The following is a 13,752-nucleotide window of genomic DNA, read 5'->3' as shown; positions in this document are numbered from 1 at the left end:
ATATATATATATATATATAATAAAATAAAATAAACATACATTGATCCAATCAATGCCCAACACTGTAAGAGAAACAAAGTCCATGAGGGTAACTTTGTACCTCTCTGGAGAGCCTGAGACAATCCTCCAGGGACGTATGTCCAAAGGTCTCCAAGCAGACTGAACCAGATTTGAGAATGAGACAGAAAACTGCAGGCATGATTCTGATGTCCTGTGACCTGCATCCCACTAGCCGCATGCCTCTTTTGAGTCAACCTAGTTACCAGGATGCTTAACTCTGAGACAAAACAGTTCAGCCCAAGAGGTTTGCCCAAGCCCAATTAGCTCCATTCTGCCCTGGCTTTACAGATCATTTTATGAACTTTCACAACCTCATCTCATGAATCCCTGAAGAGGGCCCTCTTGGTATAGCCACTGAAGGCACCAGAGTTGCAGAAATGAATTAAAGGGATTGAGTCCAACTTACACAGGGTTCACAGAACCAGTTGTCTCGTTTTTGGCAAGCAGCAAGATAGCACTCTGGACATACTTCAATTTCATTCATCTGTAAGGCAAAAACACATTAGAGAGTGGAGCCCCAGAGACGCCCTCAGTAAATCCCTGGTAGTTAAGTGTTGTACTTTGATTTCAGGGTCAGATTTTCTTCTTTGGGGCTTCCGCTTGTATTAGGGGGCAGGGAGATAGCAACAGAATCTTGCCAGGTAGCCCAGGCTGGCCTCAACGTGATCAAAAGATCCTTCTGCCTTAGCTTCCCAAATGCTGGGAATGAGAGGTTCACAGTGATACACACAGCACAGTTTGCTTTCTGGTGAGTGAGTGAGTGAGTGAGTGAGTGAGTGAGTGTGTGTGTGTGTAGGAGGGAAGGAGGGAGGGGGGGGGAGTCTTGCCTGAATACGTATGTGCACTTTGCCTGATATCTTTAGAAGCTAAACTGAGAAATTAACAAAAAACTTCAACAACGGCTAGGCTCCATCCAAGCTATGAGTAATCTGACCTCTGCCCACCTACAGAATCGCAGCTGGACCAATTTTGTCTGGAATCTCTCCTCTCCACCTCCCCCATTTCCCACGCTCAACCTCTACATCACTGTCAACCATGACCGCGTCACACACCTTCTTTGCACTAATGACAACCAGAACATTCAACCACACAGTAGCTGTCCCCATCCTTTTTAAGATGGTACTTCGGGTAGGTGGACAGCAGGCTCGGAACCAATGGCCTCAGCCTGAAGTTGCAGTCTACCTGGCACTAGTCCAGAGGCTTCAGAAAAACATCGCTCATGCCTCTGGGCCTGCACCTCTTCCTAAGCAGTCAGGGATGATGAATAACACAGAACCCACACAGCAGTAAACTCCACAGACTTAGTATACATCATCTAGATGTCCCGTGACATCTACAGGCAGTCATACCACCTTGACCACAACCAGACCCGTCTAAGCCTCCCACGCCTGGGAATTCACTAACTCCTCTCCTCATAAGTGGGACAAGGACGGACTACTGTCATCTCATTTTAAAGTATGGGGGAGGGAGATGGAGCCCTCAAAATTTAAGTAACCTACTCCAGAGATCACAGCAGCAGAGCGGTAGGGCAGGGATTTGAACCCAGGCAGCAGATGGCTAAAGTCTCAACACACTCAGTGGCTATTAGCTTCCCAGTATCGGCGATCTTGTATTTCTCTTTGCTTCCTACCACCATGCAGGTCGCAGGCATGGAACAGGTATTCTGCTACATCTATCTGCGTCTTGTAGCCCACATCGATCCCATCCCCATCCCTCCTGAGCCAGCTGAACTGGAGACGGAACTGAGCGAGCAGGGATGCGCCTCCTAACGTGCAACTCGTACTAGTCCAAAGTGAGTTCCGTCACAATTCACTACCAACGCCATGCAGAAAAGAACGACAGTGACACGCTGCTGTCCATGCTCACATGGAAGAAATATACATGCAAATAGATTTTAAATTTAGATGGGCATGCGAGGAAGCTCAGAGGTTAAAAGCACATGCTGCGCTTGCTGACAACCTGGGTTCTGTTCCCAGCACCACCTCAAGAAACCACAAGTTAACTCCAGTTCGAGGGGAACTGCCCCCCCTCAGACATCTGTACACCCGTGATGCACATAAATACACAGGTACCCATACCCACATAAATAAAAATAAATATGGAGCTGGAGAGATGACTCAGAGGTTAAAACCATTGACTGCTTGTCCAGAGGACCCAGGCTCAATTCCCATCACCCACATGGCAGTCAACTGTCTGTAACTCCAAGATCTGACAACCTCACAGAGCAAAACACCAATGCACGCAAAATAAAAACAATTATTTTTTTTTTAATAAATAAACCTTTGATAAGGTGTCGGGAAGAACACACTGCCATATAGATCCAGCTACAGCTATTCTGGAAAGCAGTCAGGAAAGATCCACCAACTAGCAAAGCCATCCAGTCTCTTGACCATAGCACACATTGTTATCTGTGAATTTCATGCCTGAGAACCACACAATCAGGTTGGGGAAGGGGGTGGGGTGGGGTCGAGGGGCTGCACCATCATGGCCAGGCCATGTGACAGGAGCAGTGGCACCTTTACTCCTGGCACTAGGGAGGCAGAGGCTAGCTGATCTACATAGCAAGTTCAAAGTTAGCCTGGGCTATATGACGGACCCTATTTTTAAAAAAAAAAAAAAAAAAGGAGGGAGAGGCAGACACTTTATAAACTTGTTCCCCTTAATTCAAAACTACAAACCCCTGTAAAAGGAATGAATGACCCCATGAACCAACCCCTCAATCCCAACTGTGGAGGTGAAGGGCAAAGCTGAGAAACTGACAGCAGAGAAATCTCAGGATTCCCTGTACTTGCCACAGCTTCGGGCTCAATCTCCTCCCACCCATCCCCTTTAGATCACGGCCGAGCTAGCCGACTCCTGGACCACTGGGGGCCCCTCTTCCCTATTTTCGCATGCTTGAAGAGAAAAGAGGCTGTACAAAATGCAGTGAACGCAGAAGTCACTGTAGCCACCCACTGGGCTGCCCTGAGCCTCAGGGACGCCAAGAAGGCAGGGCACACATACCTCATGCTCACAGATCTTGATGACGACTTTTGCTATTTGCGTCAACTTGTGATTTCCTAAGGAAGAAGGAAACTGGATTATTTCAAAGGCAAACAGCAAGCCGCCTGCCTCAGGATTACACTTGCATTAGAAATATTTTAAACTGTTCCCCCCACCCCCGCGAATATTCATCATTTAAAGGCTTAGAAAAAAAAAGCAGGTTTCAGGCTTCCAACACTGATTCAAATTACTGACTTTTCTATCAAGGAGCAAGTTTTTACCATATTACAACTGGGCAGTTGGTGTGGAATTCCCTATAGATGAGCTTATTATTTCAAAGTATTCTGACATTCTAAAGGCTACAATTAGCAGAAAGGAGCCTTATTTAACCCTATAATCTCAGAACACAATGCAAAAAGGAAAGAGTGTTTAGTGTCTTGCTAAGACTCCACCAGTAGCTGTGTAGAAAAACAGATGAGAAAATTCTCACGAGAAAATTCTCACTTACTTAATGGCTAAGCATCAGGAGTCCCTTTCTCTACCAGAACTCTTAGCTAATGATGTGAGCATCTGGTCCACAGCTAATGCCAGGCCTTTTTCCTTTGCACTAAAGCAGAGGTCAAGATGGCCAAAGGACTGCGTTCTCTCTGCCCTAATAGTATTTCCAGAAACTGTAAATCTGTTGGTCTGAGGAGATGGCCCAGTCAGTATACGCAAGCCCCAAAAGCACAAGGACTCCCCGGCCAGGCGTTCCAGCCTAACTGGCTATCTCCAGGCCCGGGAAGACACCATCCCAGCAGACAAGCATTAACCAAGGTAGGTGGTACCTGAGGTGGAACCTGGGATAGACACTTCAGGCCTCGCCCATGCACACACACATAGGTGCATGCCCACCCCCCACACACACACATGCGCCTACGAGAATATTTACTATCCAAACCTACACACACAGCTAGGAACTAAATAAGCAGCAGTGTACAGGAAGAAACCCGTAATGGCCGCCGTAAGCATCCCTGTCCTCCGCTCGCCCCACTCCACTGGCCATCCTAGCTGGAGCAGGTGTTAAGCTCATCCACGGGAGCCCAAGCACGTTTGTCTGATCTGATAATCAGGGCTTGGTATCAGGTGCGCTCCCGGTTTGCTCTGCAAGTGTTTCGAGACACGGTCCCTCACGGGCTCTGGCCAGCCTCCAGGGAGAGTCCCCAGACTCTACCCCCCCACACACAGCTAGGGTGACAAACACATGCAGTGACACCTGGCTTTTCTACGGGCACTGGAAATGGAAGCCCAGATCCTTACTTTGCTGACTAATCTATGTTCTCAGCCACCTAAGCCTGGTATTATTTCCAAGATTCTGTTCCATTACATGTGTGGGGGAGGGATGTACACGTGAACGCAGATAGCCGCCAAGGACAGAAGAGAGCTGAGCCCTTGAGCTGGAGCTACGGGCAGTGTTGCTAGGCAGTGCCATCCCTCCAGTCCATGACACCTGACTGATCTCAACAAACAACAGGAAGACTGTGTGCCACGCTCCCTGAAGCACACTCTCTTCCTTGGGAACATCCAAGCCACTCACCCCCATTATAAATAATGCAGTTGTGAAGGATCCACTTGGCGTCAGCCAGGAAGGCTTCCGTGCAGCCATACATCTTCTTCTTCGCGTTCTGGGGAGAGAAGCCAGAGAGCAGCATGACCATGGACGCTGAACCAGGCGGCAGTGCTAACACCCGGGTCCCCTACGCCTGTCATAGAAGCCATCGGCCGAATTAATCGGTGCTCTCTGACTCGTCTCCCAGAATGCTATTAGGTCCAAGATCTATAACCCTATAAAGTGCACCCGAGAGTCAGCACAATGACTGGAACAATCTCATCTTGAAAATGATGTCATTTATTCAGCAGCGTCATCCAATGAAGGCAACAGTTCATGGCGCTGAGTTATCACTACTAATAAAGTCACTGTGGTGTCACAGGCCTCTCACAACGAGCCAGTGAGGAACTTTGGACAACTTGAAGACACCTAAGCCCCGCTTGAAGCTAGAATCCAACCCTGTCGTTTTCTACTGCTTTCTCTTTCCAGCAATACCATAAGGGTCTGCACAGTTTGCCAAAATAAATGTCATCTACTGCTTTTTTGGGGGGGGGATTATTAATACAGACATTATGACATCATGTTCTACTTTATGGATGTCTTTGTTTTCTTACAGAATTGGGGGATCAAAGGCAAGACCCTGCGCAGGCGAAGTCACGCCAGCCCCCACCCTACCATATTTAGCTGCTGAGCTGGGAAATCTGCATGAGGGTTGTCTGCTCAAGCAAACACTTCAAGTGTGATTTTCACCGTGGAATTTTAGCAAAGCTCTTCGGGCATTAGAGAAACAGCCTGATGGGCAAAGGGAATTCAGTTCTAGGAAGCCCCTTGACTGCTAAGCCGGAGGTTTCCAAACACGTCATTCTCTCTCCTTCCTGCTGCTCTCATTAGTGCCTCCGAAAGAGGAAGTGAGAAGCCAATCAATCAAGTCACTAATTCTCCGAAGCTGGGACTACCGCTCTAAAGCACTGCCTGCGCGGCTCAACAATCCCCGCGATCCCCCAGGAAGAGGTCACAGAGGGGCATGGAAGGCAGGGTTCTATCCGAATGAAACAGAGCGAGACAGCATCAAGAAATAATCTAACTGGAGCCTGGACAGGGAACGGGAGGAGCCTCAGCCGTCCTGGCACCTGTGCTACCTCGGCCAGGCCCTGTGATGGAGGCCAACCTTTTCCAAGGTACAAAGGTCCATGGGGTGGAAAATGTATTCTGCATAGTCGGGATGCTGCTCCAAGGGAACGGGCTTCTGGAAAGCGTCTGTCTGTAAAAGAAAGAGACATGACATGCACATACGCAAAAACCATCACTGCTATGAAGACCAAGCGTGGAAAGCAAAGGATGCTGAAATCCAGACAACCTTTCACAGTTCCAGAAATAACCACACAAGATGGCCTCGAAAAGCTCAAGGTGACCCATCTTCTACCTCCTCCCACTCACAGAGTCCTGGGTCCGGGTGGAAGTGTCTGGTTTTGTTATTTGTTCCTGACTTCTGTGTGTAGCCTCTGCCTTCTTCCACACTGTCACCCACTTTAGGCCTCTAAAGGATACTTGCTGTGCAGGGTCCACCCCAGCACAAGCTGACTTGAGGATAAAATGATACTGACTCACCAAAAGAATGTCCCCTAAATGTGACCATAGGGTGTGACCTGGGGGAAAACCTACAAGTGAGATTCTGTTCCTTCCTCAAGCAGCCAGGCTGAGCAAGTTTTTGATCTTGATCCACTTAAGACATCAGCTCGAGGGGCAATGTCCATGGCAATAACCTCTCCATTTAAACATGCTAAAAAGAGGTGCTGGAGAGACGGCTCTGTGTTAAGCCTGCTTGTCCTCCACCAGAGGACCCCAGTTCAGATCCCAGCACCCACACTGGGCAGCTCCAGGGGATCCAATGCCCAAATCTGGCCTCCTTGGGCACCTGCACCAAGTAGGGTTCACACATATGTGCACATATGCACATGCAAACGTTTAAAGAAATAAAAGTACTGAAAGATTTGGCTGAACACCCAAACTTATACTCAAGCAAGGCAACTGAGTATCTCTCCCAATGACACTGGCCCAATGTCACCTAGAGTGGAGGCCTGACTACTGTAAAACTGTAAAATGTTAGAAAGATGGTCCAGTGCAAGGAATGCAGTTCAGTAGCTGCCTAACTGCACACACAGACACACACAAACACACACGCACACATGCACGCATGCACACACACGAGCCCTGGATAACTCGACAACAACTATCATGTACAGACACTAGAAAGATGGCCCAGTGGTTAAGAGCACCAGCTGCTTTTGCAGAGAACCCAGGTTCAGGTCCCAGCACCCACACAATGGCTCACAAGTATCTCTAACTCCAGTTCCAAAGACTTCTGAGCTCGAATGCCAGGCGCACATGGTGCACATACAGGCAAAAACTCATGCACATAAAAACCAAGCAAATCTCTTTAAAATATACCATGCACCAGGCAGTGGTGCCACATGCCTTTAATCCCAGCATTCGGTAGGCAGAGGCAGGTGGATCTCTGGGGCCAGTCTGGTCTACAGAGCCAGTTTCAGAACAGCCAGAGCTGTTATACAGAGACACCCAGCTGGGAAAAACAAAAACCCCACAAAGTTGGGTTGGGGCCGCAGCACAGTGGTAGAGCATGAGAAAGACCCTGGGTTCAATCCCCAGTATCCCTCACCTCCCCCCAAAAAAAGACAACATCTCTACTGAGTTGTCTGGTCTAGATGACCCTTTTATATACATGGGTCTTTGGCAGACACAGCTTAAAGAACTAAAAGAACCAGAAGCAACATCTCATCACATTCAACCAAATAATAGTAATAGTAATAATAATAAAATGGCTGCTTTTGTTCCGCTTCTGTTTTTTGTGTCATCACATTTATTTAGTGTATGCGTGTGAGCACAGACATGTGCAGGTATGTGCGTGGAACTCGGAGGCCAATGTGGGGGAACTGGTCCTCTACTACCATCCGGAGTCTGGGGAACAAACCCCGGGCAGCAGACTTCACAGCAAGTATCTGTACCTACTGGGCCACTCGATGGCCATGTTTGTTCTTTTGAAAGAGGTTTAACAGGTGAGCCCTAACTAAGACTCCACATTTCTGTGAACTTAGAAAACAAACTCAAAGGAATTCCACTAGCTTTTGTACAAACAGAAGGGGAACCCCACCCAAATTTTCCTTGAATGCATCTGTATGAAGAATGTAGTAAGGGAGTAATTTTAATGTCTTCTGGAAATGGGGGGAAGGGTTTCTGTGGGCTAGACTGAAACTTGTTCAGAAGATCAAGGTGGCCTTTAACTTCTGTGGAAATTACAGGCATGTGTCACCAAGACTGGGTTTAAATATTACCTTTTAAAACACAGATATAGACTGAGTGATGGTGGCACATGCCTTTAATCCCAGCACTCGGGAGGCAGAGGCAGGCGGATCTCTGTGAGTTTGAGGCCAGCCTGGTCTACAGAGAGAGTTCCAGGACAGGCTCCAAAACTACACAGAGACACCACATCTCAAAAAAAAAAAAAAAAAAAAGACACATATATTTTGGGGATGAGGATAGATAGAGGTCTTGACCACAAGAAAAATAAAACAAGGTATTTTCTGACGTTTTCTTGAAACCGTCATGGTAAACACCAACTGCAACAGCAGCAGTGCTGTCTCTGACAGGGGCTCTCAGGGTGCTGCTGTGAGGTGCACACCCATCTCTCCCCACTGTTCAAACAGAAGAGATCAAACCCCGCCCCACTTGCTGAAGGGCAGCATCGCCCACCTTGGCGAGCTCACTGGCTCAGTCTCACTAGGGTGAGCGAGCAGTAACTTTGCTCTCAAGAAAATCCCGTGTGGGGAGGAACGGAGGCCCTCCTTGTGATTTTGACCTCGTAACTCTTCAGAACCATCCCTTACCCCATCCATCCTACTAGCACCTGTCTCCTGACTAAACTCTTCCCGGATTGTGTCTTATGTCTGAATATACAGGTAGACCCCAAGGGTATGTCAGTGTGTCTGAAAAGCAAGGCCACCAAGGAACACATGGGGCATGGGAGGAACAGAACAGAAGCCACTGTCGCCATTATGCTGACAGCAGCGGGAATAGTCCTCTTACCCCTGGCTGCTTCATTTTCTGAATGGCAAACTTGAGCAGGTAGGACAGCTGTTCAATGGTCAGCATCGTCATGGCTTTGCTCTGTGTCTCGATGCATTCTGCTACTGTAATCTTCTACAAGTCAAAAAATCACACACACACACAGGTCTGTTAGGGGGAAAACACATCACAGCCAATGCATCTGTCTCCTTCTAGTTTTGTAAATGTACTCAGAAGTAAATGCAGTTCCAGTCTGAGAACGGCGATCCACGAACACTGCATCAGGAAAGGATTCGGACTCGTGAAGACATAATGATCTGAGACCTGGCAAGGTAGCAGACTGCAACCTTTGGGTCTTAAGAACTGACTATGAGCCAGGAGGGGGTGGCACACGCCTTTAATCGCAGCACTCGGGAGGCAGAGGCAGGAGGATCTCTGGGAGTTCGAGGCCAGCCTGGTCTACAGAGAGAGTTCCAGTCTCGAAAAACCAGCCACCCCACCAAAACATTGAATTTGAAAAGAAAGGCCACCGAGAGTAGATGGAGGGAATTGCAATACAGAAGGCATGCTCACAGCCACTGTCACATCCTCTGGGGGCCTTGAACTACGGATGAGCAGGCTAGCATGGCCATTCTCAAGGACACTGCTGATGCAGGGGAATGGAGCTCACTGTAGAAGAATTAAGGGAAGGGGATCAGCTAATGAGAAACACGCCTCGTTCTCCATGCCCAAGGACATGAACCCACTGAGGGCAGCCTACAAGAGGCAACCTCTCCTTTGTCCTTTCCTTCTTTGAAAACCATCTCAGTAATGTACACCAGGCTGGCCTAGAACTCACTCTGTAGACCAGGCTGGCCTCAAACTCCCAGAGAACGACCTACCTCTGCTTCCCAAGAGCTGGGATTAATTAAGCTGTGCACCACCATATCCTCTTTACCGTTTCTATTCCTTACCTTTCTTTCTTCTTTTCCTTCCTTCCTTCCTTCCCCTCCCATTCTCTTCTCTCTTTGGAGAAAGAATGTCGCTATGTAGCCCAGGCTAGCTTCAAACTCCTAATCCTCCTGCCTCACCCTCCCAAATGGGCTTACAAGCATGTGCTACCACACCCAGCTCAGAATGGTCATCTCAGAAAGGACATACCTATCAAAGAAAAGACCCAGAAAAACAAGTGGAACCAGACTGCCACTGAAGCCTCATACTACATCTTGGGGACTCTGAGGGTTACATGGCAGCAACAAAACAAATAGCAAATCCTAAAATGTCAGGGACTCTTCTGGCCTCTCTGTGGAAGGAGAGCTGAGACATTCCCTCCAGGTAATTTGGAACCAGTTTCCATCTGTCACAGCTCAGGGGCCGAGCTTCCAATGAACTCCCAGTGTGGTCGGTTGTCAAGAAAAGGGACACACAGAGTCACTCAAAAACTGATAACGGTGCAGAGCATATAAATCGACCCCATTTGATTGTCTCAGCTGCCTTTCCTATTCACTCCAGGGTGGGGAACGGGGGAAATAAGGGCCCTGAATCTGAACACACAGCAAGCGGACCTGCATGCCTGGATCCCAGTTCTTTCTGGGTGCTGCAGAACCATAGTGGGCATAGAGAGCGTTGCCTACCACCACCACCCCCCCCAAGCTTCTTCCTCCTTCCTAGCAGGGACTGATGGATTAGCACAGGATAGGAGTCCCAGTCAAGCTTTTTCAACGGGGGAATTGGTGAGCAATGCTGACCAAGGAGCCCAAGGGCAAATTAGCTGGAAGACACTAGAAAAAAACTCTCCCACCTAAAAAAGGAAAGGTTAGGACACATGCTAGTCTTTTAAGGAAACCGTGGCCTAGGGGACAAAGAGGAGCCATCATCTTAATGGTGAGACAGCCAGCTTGGCTCCAAACAACCTGGCAGGCCCTACTCACTGGCTGCTTCCCACACAGGGTGGTCACACGCTGTGGCTGTGGCATCTCAGACAGCACTCATTACAAGCATCGCTTGCAGAGACGGCAGCCTATCTCCACCACGCTCTATCTGGGGACTCAGACAAAGTGGGGAGATGCTCAAGACAGAAGAAAACTGTTGGAGGCTCAGGGACCCACAAAACTAAGGGGAAGTAACCCCAGCTCTAAAGAGGAGGGAACTGGCAACAGAGTGTGCAAGCCTGTCTGGAGGAACCCCGAGGGAGCCATCAGCTGGCTCTGGCTGCAACAGAAGCACAAGACCCCGTCAGGGCCATCATCATTTGTTTCAAAGTCTAATTAATTTCGAGTATTTTTCTTCTTTTTCTCCTTTCCCCACCCAAGAGTGGCAAGACGAGCGTGTTTTCCTGTATTGAGTTCCTCCTAAACACACGCGTCTAGGCGGCACGTCCCTCTCACACAGGACGCTAATCTAATCCAGTGCACGGTGGAATCCCAGAGATGCTCTGAGATGATGTGAGAGACTGACACTTGTTTCCAGCAGTGCAGAGAGCATCAGCGAGCTGCGCGGAACAGAGGGAGCTCGGGCAGTCAGCTGCGTGATGAGATAGTTCACCCTTGCTGCTGAGGAGACGCGGGGTGGGCTACCTTCACTCTAGAAGGCAGGGTCGCAGTACCGAACCTGCGGCTTCCTCTGCCCAGACGTCATGCCCTTCAGATCCTCCTCATATCTCGGTGTGATCTTCCCAGGCTTGGATTCTTAAAGGGGGGGACGCCTCAGTTCCCTCTTCCCAACTTCTGTCCGTTTTCTCCACATTTCTTCAACCTATTTATTATAAGTAACTGTCTTTGGAGTTTTGTCCAAATAGAAACAATAATAATAAAAAGTTATCCTCCTCTCTGTCGAAAGCGCTGTTGAATCCCCAGCACCTAACAGGCACTGGAGAAATGCTTGTTGCACGGAAGGAAACATAAGACATCGCCATGTGGAACACACACACACACACCAGAGCGGTCTTCCCAGCCGGGCTGCTGGCGAGGACTCAAAGCCGAAGGAAGGAGGGAAACACAGCCCGGGATCTTTTCAAAAGGCACCGTCAGCCATTACAGATCTACAAGGTCCCTTCCAAGGCACTCACGGCAGAGGCAGCAGAGGCACAGCCGCAGGTCTGAAAGCGCTCCCAAGGCTCGTGAAGAAGCGGGGACAGGCAAGGCGACATGTCTTCCCAAGGGCTGCCCCACTGCAGCCAGCGCAGAGGCGGGTCCCCAGAGGGGGTGGCCAGGGTAGAGCAGGCAGGAGGCAAGACATTTTCTCTTTCCCTCTATTTGGATTATTTGAAATTTTTAAAAAATAAAAGGAAGAAAAGAGAAAGGAGAGGAAATGAGGAAGGTCATGAACTCATTCATCGGGAACTAACCTCACATTCAGGACAAAACCAGTCCCCCTCTGGTTCCGATGTCAGTCTCAGACACTTAGCGTGATAAACCCGGGGACAGAGCTCACAGCAAAGGACTTGTCCTTCCCGGTGACAAACCCAGCAGTAGAAATCATTCCGTCCGTCCTGCGGTACAACATCAACAGGGTCTGTGGTGAGTGGCTGCTTCATATAGTAAAACGGACCATGTCTTAGCTCTGACTGAAATGTAGGCAAGAAAGACAGGTGGGGTTTCAAAACAAAGGTGGTTTCTCAGCGGTCGTTTTTGCACAAGTACAGCACAAACAACACACCAACATCACACACCTCACAAACCCACTCCACAGCAGACCACCTCCACTTCCCAACTAGACACAGCCGGAGCCAGGCAGCAGTTTGTGGAGCCCCTTGCCTCTGTGTTAGAAGGCCAGAGATTGAAGGCTAGCCCCTGAGAGTTAGTGGCTAGACAGCAGGAGCATACCCGAATGCACAGTTGAAAGAAACACCCCCCCACACTGTCCAGCTGCGTGACGTGGGCCATGTCTCCCTTTACCTCCCTCCCAGCCTCGATTTTCTCATCTGTAAAATGGGGTTGAGAGTCCCAATGTGTTGGTATTAAGCGGCTTGCAAAAACGGAAGGGCCCAACATGCACGAGCCCAGATTTACACAGCTAATATAGGTTTGGTAATTTGCCCTAGTATGCTTTAAATAGTAGTAATTCTTTTCTTTTTAAATATTTATTTATTATATGTACAATATTCTGTCTGTGTGTATGTCTGCAGGCCAGAAGAGGGCATCAGACCTCATTACAGATGGTTGTGAGCCACAATGTGGTTGCAGGAAATTGAACTCAGGACCTTTGGAAGAGCAGGCAATGCTCTTAACCACTGAGCCATCTCTCCAGCCCTTAAATAGTAGTTATTTGGAGGGTAAAAACAGTTAGATTTGGTTCACGTGAAATTATCTCTGTTATTTAAGCATATCTCCAGCGTAGAAAGTATCTCCAAGAGGCTCTCCAGAGCCGTGATCCTTGGAGCAGGGTGTTTGCATCCGCCAAGAAGCCTGCTCACTTTATCAGAACTAACAATGGCAGAGAGAGGAAAGGGCAAGGCAACTCTTGAGAACCAGACATCCTCCTGCAGGGCCGCGTCAGGAAATGTGTCTCTAGAAAGAGACATTTGAGAACACAGCAAAGCCAAACACAGAAAAGCCTGCAGCAGCAGCCGCGAGCAGCCAGCACTGTCAAACAGCCTTGGAAAAGCTACGTGACCTTCAGAACCACAGGGAGATAAAGAAACCAGACCTCAGCAACAAACCCGTGGATATTGCTAGATATCACATTTACACAACACAATCTCCCTGACAGTAAAATATTACCATTTCCTCCAATAAGATCTCACACTGGCTGCATACTGCAAATTCTGATAATATGGACAGTAGAGCAGACTGTGTCTGGGATCTGAGGCAGAGGGACTGTGGGTTTGAGGCCAGTCTATGAAGACAGACCATGTCTCAAAAACAAAACAAGGGCCGACAAGAAGACTCAGCAGGTAAAGGCCAGCCTATAAAAACCAGTTTGATCCCTGGAACCCATAGCAAGGAAGGAGAGAACCCCATATCTCAATCACACAGACACTCACGCACAGATATACTCACACATACATACACACACTTTCACACACAGAGACATTCATACATACACACTTTCACACACACAGA

General features: G+C 48.6%; 1 protein-coding gene across 18 annotated transcripts in view; it reads right to left on the bottom strand.

Annotated features, from left to right (window-relative positions):
• Zmynd8 (zinc finger MYND-type containing 8) overlaps positions 1-13,752 on the bottom strand; it is a 96,403-nt gene that overhangs the window by 43,611 nt on the left and 39,040 nt on the right. For 11 of the 18 annotated variants that reach the window (XM_013352146.2, XM_013352156.2, XM_013352155.2 and 8 more), the window contains 6 exons: positions 12,036-12,254; positions 8,732-8,845; positions 5,799-5,891; positions 4,619-4,706; positions 3,064-3,119; positions 467-544 (listed from right to left, as the gene is read on the bottom strand). In XM_013352146.2, coding sequence (XP_013207600.1) covers positions 467-544; positions 3,064-3,119; positions 4,619-4,706; positions 5,799-5,891; positions 8,732-8,845; positions 12,036-12,254 — 648 coding nt within the window. Of the gene's footprint in view, positions 1-466; positions 545-3,063; positions 3,120-4,618; positions 4,707-5,798; positions 5,892-8,731; positions 8,846-11,756; positions 11,940-12,035; positions 12,255-13,752 lie in introns of those variants that run through there. The other 7 variants (XM_013352158.2, XM_013352157.2, XM_013352160.2 and 4 more) reach the window with 2 other exon arrangements.

Source organism: Microtus ochrogaster, linkage group LG8, assembly GCF_000317375.1.
Source record: "Microtus ochrogaster isolate Prairie Vole_2 linkage group LG8, MicOch1.0, whole genome shotgun sequence".
NCBI classification, from domain to species: Eukaryota; Metazoa; Chordata; class Mammalia; order Rodentia; family Cricetidae; genus Microtus; species Microtus ochrogaster.
Note: the sequence above shows the minus strand (reverse complement) of the source record. Positions and strands in the feature narration are given on the sequence as shown.